General features: G+C 38.9%; 1 protein-coding gene across 1 annotated transcript; it reads left to right on the plus strand.

Moving 5' to 3' along the window:
• Positions 1 to 202: 202 nt before the first annotated feature.
• LOC145797558 (uncharacterized) lies at positions 203 to 3,254 on the plus strand. Its single transcript, XM_082884939.1, has 2 exons — positions 203 to 1,241; positions 3,025 to 3,254. Exons 1-2 carry the CDS (start codon positions 203 to 205, stop codon positions 3,252 to 3,254), a joined length of 1,269 nt encoding a protein of 422 aa, XP_082741065.1.
• Positions 3,255 to 12,787: the final 9,533 nt, after the last annotated feature.

Here is a 12,787-nt window from a genome sequence, read left to right on the forward strand (position 1 = left end):
AGAATTAGGGGCATTCCATCTGCATGTGTGAGTGTGTGGTAATCCAAATGAATATGAAAAATGAATGTAAATTTGAGTAAATGAATTGAAAGAAGTGAATAAGATTATTTCTATGTTTATTATCATTTGATGTCTCTATAGCAACATAGAGAATGCAAGGGGAAACGATGTAAGTGAATCTTCAGAGGCTCGCATGAGCCGAATGGAACAAATGCTTACGGTATTGACTGAAGCTATGACACAACAGCAAAGACAACAACCCTTGCCCCCTCCACCTCCGCTGACACAAGCCGAAGCAGATAATAATGACATCATCAACTTGACTCAAAAATTCATGAAGATGAAACCACCAACGTTCTTTGGTGGAATTGAACTATTGAAAGCAGAGACATGGTTGCTTGAGATGGAAAAACTATTTGAGGTATTTCCCTGTACCGACATGCAGAAGGTTTTACTGGCCACCTATACTCTGAAAGATGAAGCTCGAAGATGGTGGTTACTAATTCGGAATACCAATGGGAACATGACGTGGGCTCGATTTAATGAGATCTTTTATGAAAAATATTTTCCTCAATATTTTCGGGACCGAAAAGTGTCTGAATTCCAAGAACTCAGGCAAGGCCGAATGTCTGTAGCCGAGTACGAGGCAAAGTTCACCGAATTAGCCAAGTTTGCTCCTCATATGGTAGACACAGACTACAAGAAAGCTCGCAAGTTTGAGGAAGGATTAGACTTGGACATATTTGATCGAGTTGGAGTACTAAAGTTGCCAACATACGTTCAAGTTCTTGATAGATCTTTAATGGCGGAAGCCACCTTAGCCGCTATGAAGCAAAGTAAGGCCCCAGCAGCAACAACAACTGATTGGAGAGGAAAAAGGTCTGGGTATGGTTTCAGAAAAGGCCGTTCTCATGTAAGTAAGAAGCAAAATACGAGGACTACAAGCTGCTCGAGTCAGAGCAGTGGGTCTATTCCGGTTTGTTCTGATTGTGGAAGAAAGCATAGGGGTGTGTGCTACCGAACATCTGGTGCTTGTTTCCGATGTGGCAAGACAAGTCATGTAGTGAGAGATTGCCCACTCGGGTCTAAAAATGCCGACCGTCCTATAGTAAGTTCAGCTGGATCTGCTTCTACAGTCAAAACAAATGCAAAGGCTAATATTGGGAAAGAACCTCTAAGACAAGGTCGAGTGTTTGCCTTAGTGCCTGGTGACGTACAGAACACCGATACTGTGGTGTTAGGTATACTCCCTGTATGTTCTCAAAATGCATGTGTATTGATCGATTCTGGTTCTACACATTCCTTCGTATCACATGCTTTCTCTCGAAAATTAATTAGACCACTAGAACTCATGACATATGTGTTATCTGTTTCTACACCATCTGGGGGTTCTTTGTTGTGTACTCATGTTTATCCAGCATGTGATATTATGATTGGTGTTATGACATTATATGTTGACTTGTTGCCCTTGAACATTGATCATTTTGATTGTATTCTGGGGATGGACTGGTTGACTAAATACTGTGCTACCATTGACTATGCAAGTAAATCTATTGTGTTTAGACCACCGAGTATGCCCAAATTTATTTTTACTGGGAATGGGGTAGTTCCTCCCCCATATCTGATTTCGGCCATGAAAGCTGTAAAACTGCTTTGGAAAGGATGTCGGGGTTATTTGTGTTGTGTACTGACTGCATCGTCTGACGGTACTAATGTAAAAACTATCCATGTTGCTTGTGAATTTTCCGATGTGTTTCCGAACGACTTGCTTGGGAACTTAGTTGATAGGGAAATTGAATTCACTATTGAGGTAATTCCGAGAACACAACCTATTTCCAAGACCCCCTATAGAATGTCAACCTCAGAATTGAAAGAATTAAAGACACAACTTCAGGAATTGTTAAACAAGAAATCCATTCGCCCGAGCACTTCACCTTGGGGTGCTCCAATCCTGTTTGTTAAAAAGAATGATAGATATTTGAGGTTATGTATAGATTATCGGGAGTTGAACAAAGTAACTATCAAGAACAAATACCCTTTGCCTCGAATAGATGATTTGTTTGATCAACTTCAGGGAGCCCAAGTGTTTTCTAAGATTGACCTCAGATCTGGGTATCATCAATTAAAAGTTAAGGCAGAAGACATAGACAAAACTGCATTTAGGACTAGATATGGACATTATGAATTTTTAGTAATGCCGTTTGGGGTGACTAATGCACCTGCTGCTTTTATGGACCTCATGAACAGAGTATTTAAACCATTTCTAGATGAATTTATTGTTATGTTTATTGATAATATTTTGATTTACTCCAAAAGCAGGAAAGACCATGAAAATCACTTGAGAACTACTCTACAGACTTTGAGAGAAAAAAATTATATGCTAAATTGTCCAAATGTGAGTTCTGGCTTGACAGTGTGACATTTTTGGGCCATGCGATCAACAAGGATGGTATATCTGTTGACCCACAAAAGATTGAAGCTATTGTGGACTAGCCTAAACCGACGAATGTGACAAAAGTTAGAAGTTTTTTGGGACTTGCAGGTTATTACAGGAGATTTGTGAAGGACTTCTCAAAACTTGCCATGCCATTGACCCAGTTAACTCAGAAAAATGTGTTATTTGAATGGAATGGACAACGAGAGTCAGCCTTTCAAGAGTTAAAGACCAGATTAGTAACTGCACTGATTTTGACTTTACCCAATGGTTCTGATGGATTTCAGATATACAGTGATGCATCCTATAAAGGTTTAGGTTGTGTGTTAATGCAAAGTGGGAAAGTAATTGCTTATGCCTCTCGGCAACTTCGTCCACACAAAAAGAACTACCCAACACATGATCTTGAACTGGCAACTATAGTGTTTGCCCTAAAGATTTGGCGACATTATCTGTATGGAGCGACTTGGGAAGTGTATACAGATCACAAAAGTCTCAAGTATTTCTTTACTCAGAAAGAACTAAATATGAGACAAAGGAGTGGTTGGAACTGATCAAAGACTATGATTTGCAAATTTTGCATCATCCAGGTAAAGCTAATACTGTAGCTGTTGCCTTGAGCCAAAAATCGATTGGGAATTTGTCATGTTTGCTGTCTAGTCAAAAAGAATTGTTAGATGACCTAGAAAAGAATGAGATTGAAATTGTTTTACGAGAGCAAGGTGGGATTTTAGCAGCCATTTCCACTCAACCTACAATCATTGAAGAAATCAAACAGAAACAACTTGAAGATGAGTACTTCAAAAACATTGTGGAATAATTTGATTCAAAACTGAAGCCAGGATTTGTGTTTGAGAATAATGTGTTGAAACTTCATAATCGCCTGTGTACCAGATTGTTGTGACTTGAGAAAACGTGTTATGTCTGAGGCTCACAGTTCAAAATTTTCCATGCATCCGGGGAACACAAAGATGTATCATGACTTGAAACAAAATTTTTGGTGGCTGGGAATAAAAAAGAACATTGCGGATTTTGTGGCAAAATGCTTACAGTACCAACAAGTTAAAGCCAAACATCAGCGACCCGCTGGTTTGTTACAGCCGCTTCCAATACCGGAATGGAAATGGGGAAACATTACCATGGACTTCATTGTGGGATTGCCTCACTCTACTCGAGGTATGGACTCTATTTGGGTTATAGTTAACCGTTTAACTAAGTCTGCTCATTTTCTACCTGTTAAATCTATTTACAATGCTGACAAATTGGCCCATGTTTATATGAATGAGACTGTGAGATTACATGGGGTGCCAGTGCCTATTGTATCTGACAGAGATTCAAAGTTTGTGTCAAGATTTTGGTAGAGTTTGCAACAGGCTCTGGGAATAGAACTAAGGTTGAGTAGTGCATATCACCCACAGACAGATGGACAAACTGAATGGATCAACCAAACTTTGGAAGATATGCTCAGAATGTGTGTATTAGACTTCCAGGGGAGTTGGGAGACCTATTTGCCGTTGGCTGAATTTGTGAACAACAACAGTTACCATTCAAGCATTGGAATGGCTCCTTATGAAGCTTTGTATGGAAGGAAATGCTGATCTCCGATATGTTGGGCTGAAATAGGTGATAGACCTTTGTTGCGACCGGAACTTGTGCAGGAAACAACAGAGAAAGTGAAACTGATCCAACAGCGTTTGAAAATTACGCAGAGTCGGCAAAAGAGTTATGCTGATATCCGAAGGAGAGATAGAGAATACAAAGTTGGGGACCACGTGTTCATAAAAGTGACTCCTATGAAGGGTCAAACACGGTTTGGTGTTAAGGGCAAATTGGCACCAAGGTATGTTGGGCCATATGAAATTCTTGAAAAGATCAACCCAGTAATGTATCGGGTAGCCCTACCTCCGGTAATGGAGCATATGCACAATGTATTTCATGTACCGATGCTTTGAGAATATTTGAGAGACCCACTCCATGTCATTGAACCGACACATGTGCTTTTGAAAGATGATTATACTTACGAAGAAAGACCTATTCAGATTGTGAACTGCCAGATCAAAAAATTGAGAAACAAAGAAATACCACAGGTAAAAGTTGATTGGCAGAATCATGGAGGAACTTATGCTACATGGGAAACAGAAGAAGACATGATGAAGAGATATCCGGAACTGTTTCTGTTGGACCCAATGTTGCTTCGAAACGAAGGTAATTCGAGTTTGGAGGACTAAACTCTTTTAAGCGGAGAAGACTGTAACAACCCCGACCCATGATTAACGTTAATCCATGATTAATTATGCCAAATTAGTAATTAAGGTGAAATTTTGAATTAAACTGCATGTGTGTGCTGCATTGTTTATGTTTATATCTATTTGTTGTAGAAAGATATGTTCATGTTTTAGTTTCGGCTTGTGAATTAAAGGCCTTATCAGCATCCAATTGTGAAATTGACTTGATTTATGTGTTAATTAGGATTTTTAGAATTTCATGGTAGGTTCAATCAAAGTTCGATTCGAAACGATTAAATTAGATTAAATTAATGTGCACCAATTAACCTCAATTAATCACACTTGTATCCAAGCCTATTTAAGGCACCAATTGAGCCCACTCACTTCTTTTCTTTGATTCCATCACATTTTGAGACCATCCAAGAGGGGCAAACGTGAGAGAGGGAGAGAGAGAGAGAGAGAGAAGAGTTGGACTCAACAAGAAAATCTCTTGAAAGTTAGAGGAAATTGAGGAGAATTTGGAAGATTAAGCTACCACACTTGAGAATTCAAGACTTAAGGAAGGCATTCACCCTCTTAATTATGAAATTGATTTACTAGTGCAAGAATTCTAGTGAATTAGATGAATTCATGTAAGGTTTGAGCTAGGATTAGAGGGAACTAAATCAATTCATGCATGCATGCATGAATTTCCATGTTTTGAGTTTAATTTTCAAAGAATTCTCTCATGCATGTTTTGAATTCACTTTAATTTTGGGAAAACAATGAGTTTCATGTTATTTGGTAACATTTGATCATGATTTGGAGGCTTGAAGCTTAAATCATTTCATGCATGTCATGTTTTGGATCATCTGTAAAGTTTAAGTTGAGTTATGCACAATTGACATGCTTTTGGGCCATGATTTCTTGAAATGATCCTTTAAACATGTTGTTTTATGAGTTTCTAAGTGTTTTCCAAAGTTTTGGCCCAGAAAAATTAAGTTTTGAAGTGTATAGGTTAAGCTTGAGCTCAGAGATCAAATTTGGAAATTCCAGAAATTTGATCCACGCTCAAGCGGGGAACTTCACGCTCGAGTGGCGTGCACTCTGAGTACATGCACTTCCGCTCGAGCGTCGAGAGTCCCGCTCGAGCGTCGAGAGTCACGCTCGAGCGTGAAATGCATATACCTAGAAGTTCGTGTGTTTTGCAGTCCGCTCGAATGACGGAATCCGCGCTCGAGCGAGGGTCTAAGTCTCACGCTCGAGCGGGGATCGAGCGTCCCTTCGAGCGTGAAAAATATGCAACCAGTACTTTTTCAAAAGTTTGCAATCCGCTCGAGCGAGGAAAGTCACGCTCGAGCGGAGCTTCATTGTTTGCATGTCCGCTCGAGCGGAAAAAGCTACACTCGAGCATGGACCCTGTTTCAGCAAGTTTTGGAAAATGATTTCAAGTGCATATTTGCATCCTCATTCATCCTAGGCATTCTTAGGCCATGATTAATGCTCCGTAATGAGGTTAAAGGCTAGAAACACACTAAGAAAAATAAAGTAAGTTGTATACGTTTTGAACGTGTGTTTAAAGTATGCGTTTGTTATATGTTCGTGTAGGTCACGTGCCATAAACCGTTGATTAGTCTGCTCTGTCTGTCTGCACCTGAAGCCAACTGTGAGTAATAACTTAGTAAAGCTATGTTCAACTTAATTTATTTTCTGTATGATGAAATAAGATTTGTTTTCTGAAATGCTATGTTCTGTACAATGAATGATTGTCCAATTTCTGACATGTATTCGTGGCATCCTTAGCATCGTGTGATATCTATTAGCTGTTACCCGGTATCGGAGGTCCCATTATGGGACTTATTACGTCTGTCATCTGTTACCCGTACCGGAGGCTCCATCATGGGGCTCAACATGTTTATTCTCTATTACCTGGATCCGGAGGTTCCTTTATGGAACTGGTTATTCATAACCACCACACGTTCTGTATCAGTTCTGTATCTGCTCTATTAGTGCTAAAGGATGTACCACGTATGCTTAAGCAAGACTTATGATTTTTGTATATGATCTGGACAAGAATATGAAAATGAGTTATGATTTCTGAATCTATATGGACTCATTCATTAAAACCCCTTTACTCTGTTATTATTCACTGGGCTTCTGCTCACTATTTATATTATGTATGTAGGTAAGCAAGCACGTGACCAGGCCTAGAGTTAATGGCCTAAGATCCAGTTTTGTCAGCCAACCTTTGTGCCTCCTGAGGAGGTTCCGATCGAAGTCAAGTTTCATGGCTGTTTTTGTGTTTATACTAGTCTCTGTTTGTTTTGTTATGTTGGGACGAATCTCAGATATTACACTTCTGGGAGTGTTATGTAAATATGGTATCCTTTAGTCAACACTCTTATGTTATAAAGTTTTAAATTATTCTGTCCCATGTATGTCGTCACAGCTCATCGGACCTTGTCTATTTTGTATATTTGCTTCCGCAGCCCCTATCTATATGTTAATCTGTCAAGAGGCCTTTGGTAATCTATGGATTACTGGTCAGTTGCGATGCTAAACCTGTAGGGGCAGGTTAGGGTCGTGACAGTACCCAAGTTCCCGAGCCGAGGTAACTTTGGTGATGACGGACACGTGGCCTTTGGCACGAATCAGGGTTTCCTAAATTTCCCAAAAACAAAATATATAGGTGGCGACTCTATAATCTGGCAAAGCAGTCCATGTTTGGCGCTTTTTGATTCAAAATTGATTTTTCAAAACCAATTGTCAGATTTGGACTCTTTGGTGTTTATCAGTCTCACGTTACACCTTGTGAGATTAGATTCAGAACCGTGACAGGAGTCCGAACTATAGGACGACCAATTCTCTCCTCTCCGAAAGGAGGGCACGTGGAGAAAGTCAGGTCTACACTAGGTTTTCTTCTAGTTCCTCTACAAGTATTAGACTCTTCTTCTAAATTAATAACATTTTGATTAGAGAGGAAAGACGATGAGTTTGTAGGTGAGTTGATAGTTGGCGATGATTGTTGTGAGGCCTTGCTCTCAACTAGTACTTGAGAGTTAACTAGTAGATGAGAGTTAAAATTTGACATTTTTGACCTTTATAAAAATAACATGAAATGAATAAATAGAGGCAGCATTAGGATAGTCCCTATAACCCTCATATATCTAGTTGTTAACAAAACAAAGTAAATTGAAGGATTCTAATCTTTACAACCAAATAAGTTTGAGTCAAGTTGCATTGTTCCTCTTTCCAAAACAAAAACAACAATGAATAAGAAACCTCAAATAATAATTCATTTCCTATACAATCAACAAAGTGCAGATGATATTCAAACCCTAATTCTTGATGTTCCGCAAAACCTAACACTAGATAATTAGATAAATCTCAACAAATTTAACACTAAGTAACAAAAAAATAAATATATAAAAAATAAAACAATCAAAATATCAAAACACTCACCAAATCGCTAGATCTTCAGATTAGATGACAGAATCAATAACTCTGAAATGAAATTTCAAAAATGTACCGATTTTTAGAAACATAATCAAAATAAAATACAAACCCTAATTCTTGATGTTCCCACAAAACCTAACGATAGAGAGAGTACCTGAATTGGAATTCGCAAAGATTCCAAAACCCTCTAAGAAAGTCACAAAAAGACGCGTGGATAAATAGAGATTAAGATAAGATTCTCTGTATGAGAGAGAGGTGATCCACCGTAAGAGAGAAGGAGAGCTGGGAAGGGAGACGCTGATGAGGGAGAAGGGAGGACCAACAGCAACAATAACCGTAAGAGAGAGGTGAACCACCGTAACCATAAGAGAGAGGGAGAGCCAGTGAAGGAGAAGGAAGACGCCGGTGAGGGAGAATGGAGACGCCGATGAGGGAGGAGTGACGTCGACGGTGAGGGATGAGCGAACAACGCAAACATAGACAAGAGAAGAGAATGCGATGTGATTCTGTGAACCTAAACCCTAAGATGAGTCAAAAAAAACACCTAGAGAAACACACACATATATAGAGGGGTATAATAGTAATTTCAGTTATGGTTAGAAATGAGGACGGGATAGGCCGGCGCCGAGGAACCTATCACCGTCCCTGGCCCAAAAATTGTCGGGGATTCATTTTCGAATTTCATCCCCGGCCTGTCGGGGGTATTTTTGGAAAAAAACTGTTCTAATCAGGATCGAGGGGTGGGTCCCCGTCAGGTTGGGTTCAAATTGCCATCCCTACTCTTATATTTCAAGCACAATGGAATATATAGATCCATTCATAAGACTTACAATCCTCCCAGAATTTGGCAAGTTATTACCCACCTTTACAGAAATGAAAGGAAGCTAAACTGGATAAATACGAGAGATTGATTTCTAAAGAGCCCGACCATTACCCCTAGTGACCACCTGTGAGTCTCAACCGTTAACATAAACCCCATAATTGCTTCTAATAACCTTATGCCATAATGAATCACTTGCCAAGTTTTCATAACGACTTGCCAAGTAAAGCTGTGTTCCTAGCCATAATATTACCAATAGCCAAACCCCCTTTTTCCTTAAGAAAGGAAACTGTTTCTGAATTCACTAAGTGATCCTTTATGCCCTCATCCTTCCCTTCCCAAAGAAAATTCCTCATCAATTTTTCTATAGATCTTGCCACCTTTACTGGAATCTGAAACAGAGACAAAAAAGTAAACTAGAATACCCCTTATAATTGTCTTAACCAAAGTGTTCCTACCACCTAGAGAAAGTAAAGCCCTGCTCCATCCTTCCAATCTCTTTCCTAACTTTTCCACAATTGGGGTCCAAAATGGCTCATTTCTAAGGTAACCTCTCTATGGAAGTCCCAAGCATGTAATGGGAAGTGTCTCAACACTGCACCCTAGAAACTCAACCACTCACTGGAGATCATCACTCTCTACATTAATAGCAACCACACTGCTCTTTTCCAGATTTACCTTGAGGCTCGAAATCACCCCAAAAGGTTTCAACACCAAAAAGAAGATTTCCCATTTGACTTTCATCTCCCCAAAAAAAAAAAATAGCATTATCCGCAAACTGTTAATGTGTCACACTAACCTTATCTCTGCCCACAAGAAAGCCTTCGAACAAACCTACCTCTCTAGTCGTATCCACCATTCTTCCTAGCACATCTGCCACCAAAATAAAAAGAAAATGAAATAAAGGATCCTCCTATCTAAGTCCTCGTGAAGCCTTAAAGCTGCCCCATGGCTTACCATTAACTATCACTAACATATTACAAGTCTCCAAACACCTCCCAATCCATGATCTTCATCTCACATCATAACCTTTCCTTTCCATTACAAAATCTAGAAACTGCCAATCCATGTGATCATAGGCTTTCTCAAAATCAACCTTAAAGACAAGCCCCTCGTTTCCTAAACTCCTATAATCCTCTACCACCTCATTTGCCACCTAAACCACATCTAAAATCTGTCTATCTTTCACGAAAGCTGCTTGTGATGGGGAAACAATAGCCTTCAATGAAGACCTCAACCTTTTTGACAGAACCAAAATTATAAAGTGATATAACTAGGCTAATCGGTCTAAAGTCCCCAATTCTGATAGCTCTCTCTTTCTTAGGAATTAAACAAATGAAAGTGACATTTGTTCACAAGTTAACCACTCCCGTTTCATGAAATTCCAAAACCAAATCCTCTTTCACCACCTTCTAGCAATCTTAAAAGACAGCCTTGGAGAAGCCATTCGGGCTTGATGCTTTGTCCTTTCACAATCAAATAATGTTTCTCTAATCTCAAACGCCTCAAAAGGTCTTTCTAACCAGCTTGCACTTGCCTGATTAATAGTTCCCCACCCAAGTCCGTTTAATCCTGGCCTAATCATCTCATCCTTAGAGTACAACTTGGAGTAAAAGTCAAAAATTCCTTTGACTATATGCTTCTCCTTATCTTCTACTACCCCTGAACCTACCTCCAATCTTTTGATAAACATCTTCTTTCTCCTTAACTTGTTTCAATTTCTCCTTTACATCTGGAAACAAGTCGAACCACCCCAAAGAGAATAAAAACCGATCCAATTAATCTGTAACAAACCATATTCTCTTGAAGATTGGACCAAGTAAATCTGGCATTAAACAAAGGAGGATCCACCAAACTACAATCTCTAATGAAACCATCAAAATCCCTCATCCCCTATTAATCGAAGAACCATTGAGCTTTTCCGACACCAACCTAACCACATTAAAATCTCCTCCCACACACTATTTTGGCAAACACAACCTGTACAAGCTAACCAATTCTTCCCACCAAACCCCTCTCCTAGGACTATTAGGACCATGAACTCTCGACAACCACCACTCCTTGTTATCTAAGTTTCTAAACCTAATTGAAATTGAAAAATCCCCCAAAATTGTATCAATTTCAAAAAGGAGTGGACGATTTCAATTTCAATTTTAGGGGAATTCCGCTTTTGTTAATTTCTAGAGATTGGAAGTCCGTGTGTGTTTCTTAGTTTTCTTTTCGGCTTTTCATTTTCACTTTTGAGGACTCCTTGTTCGCCTTTGTGTTTTTCTACCCTCTTTTCTCTCTTCTAAAAAAATTCTTCTTACTCCCTTATTTGTTGTCTAATTGCAATAAAAACACATTTTTGAGACTGTATGTTACATATGGTACCATTTTACCTCACATAATAGATTAAAAATATAAAAAATATAACTTTTTTTTGCCAAGTCCACGTACCCTTAGATTTGAGATTGATGAGTCTGACCTCTAGATATGCACGTGACATCCGTACCCAAGTCCATGTAACCTAACATGTCCAAACATTTCTATGTGGCTATCATATGTGAGGTAGATAAAATTTTATTTTAAATGATGCATAGATTTTATAGAAAATAATAGTTGACCATGGAAAAGAAAACCCCCTTAAATTTGTTAACCTTGTGCATTTACTTTTATATATATATAAATGCATTTCAAGCTTGGCGCCTTATTATTACTTAAATCATTAAAATAATGGAAACTTTGTCCTTAAGATGCAACAACACTTCTAAGAGGGTTGCATATTGTGTCAGACATGTCATCTGACACTTCTAACATTTGTAAGACACATGTCCAAAAATGTGCTATTGTTTTTTAAAATTTTCTAGACTCAAACACACTTTAAACAATTAGGAAATATATTTGTCTATTGTTTAGAGTTTTTAAACACACATAAAATACATTACAAATTTAAATAAAATGAATTGGAATCTAATGATAATAGAAAGGTAATGTTAATTTACACCTTGTAGACGCGCCCCGGGGGCCTCCGTGCTACAGTTCGGACTCAAATGTCACGGTTCTTAATCTGATCTCGCAAAGTGCAATGCAAGATTAATAAATCACCAAAGAGTCCAAATCCGATAAATCGTTTTGAAAAACTGATTTTTAAGAAAGAAGTGTCAAACATGGACTGCTTTGCCAGATACAGAGTCGCCACCTACAGAGTCGCCACCTAAATGTTTTATTTTTGGAAAATTTAGAAAACCCTGACTCGTTGCCTAAGGCCACGTGTCCATCATCACCAAAGTTGCCTTGGCTCGGGAACTTGGGTATGATTGGGGAAGGTCATCTATGAGCACCCCCGCTCGTCCGATCAAAGATCGGCCACCACTAAACATAATATCTTGTTTTTGAAAACACATGCGTTCTTATTCCGGTTAATTAGTTAGAATTACTATGTGATGCGCACAACACACAAATATAGACTAGATCGCCTAATTTGGAACAAAGCATCGCATATTCGTTTGTTTGGAAAATGGTTTGAGGTTTGCTGCTCGCAAGTAGGCTAAAACACGAATTTTAATGAATTGGTCCAATTCGAGTAATCCAACCTTCACCCACAGGCATTCAGGCAATTATATCGCATAAGCAAATAGCCTCATGGCAAGCATGCTATCATGGCAGCACTCACACTCATGCAAGATGCTAAAGCATAAACACTCACAGTGTACTCCGAGCCAAAACAAGAAACTAGTTAGTAATCAATGCATGATCCTAGTTCATGTTAAGATGGCTAATACAACACATACGAAATGCAACTAGAATAGGCTCGGCTAATCTAAAGAATGGCATATGAGATGCGGCAATTCGATACATGTATTCAATTTGGAATTGAAATACGATTCAGTT

Source organism: Camellia sinensis, chromosome 8 (assembly GCF_055761805.1).
Source record: "Camellia sinensis isolate YWXY chromosome 8, ASM5576180v1, whole genome shotgun sequence".
Classification (NCBI taxonomy): Eukaryota; Viridiplantae; Streptophyta; class Magnoliopsida; order Ericales; family Theaceae; genus Camellia; species Camellia sinensis.

Bases quoted from the DNA above. Each gene is read 5' to 3' on its own strand.
- LOC145797558 (XM_082884939.1), top strand. From the start codon at position 203: ATGGAACAAATGCTTACGGTATTGACTGAAGCTATGACACAACAGCAA. The intron at 1,242-3,024 runs GTATACTCCCTG...TGCATCATCCAG, and splicing joins CACCGATACTGTGGTGTTAG to GTAAAGCTAATACTGTAGCT.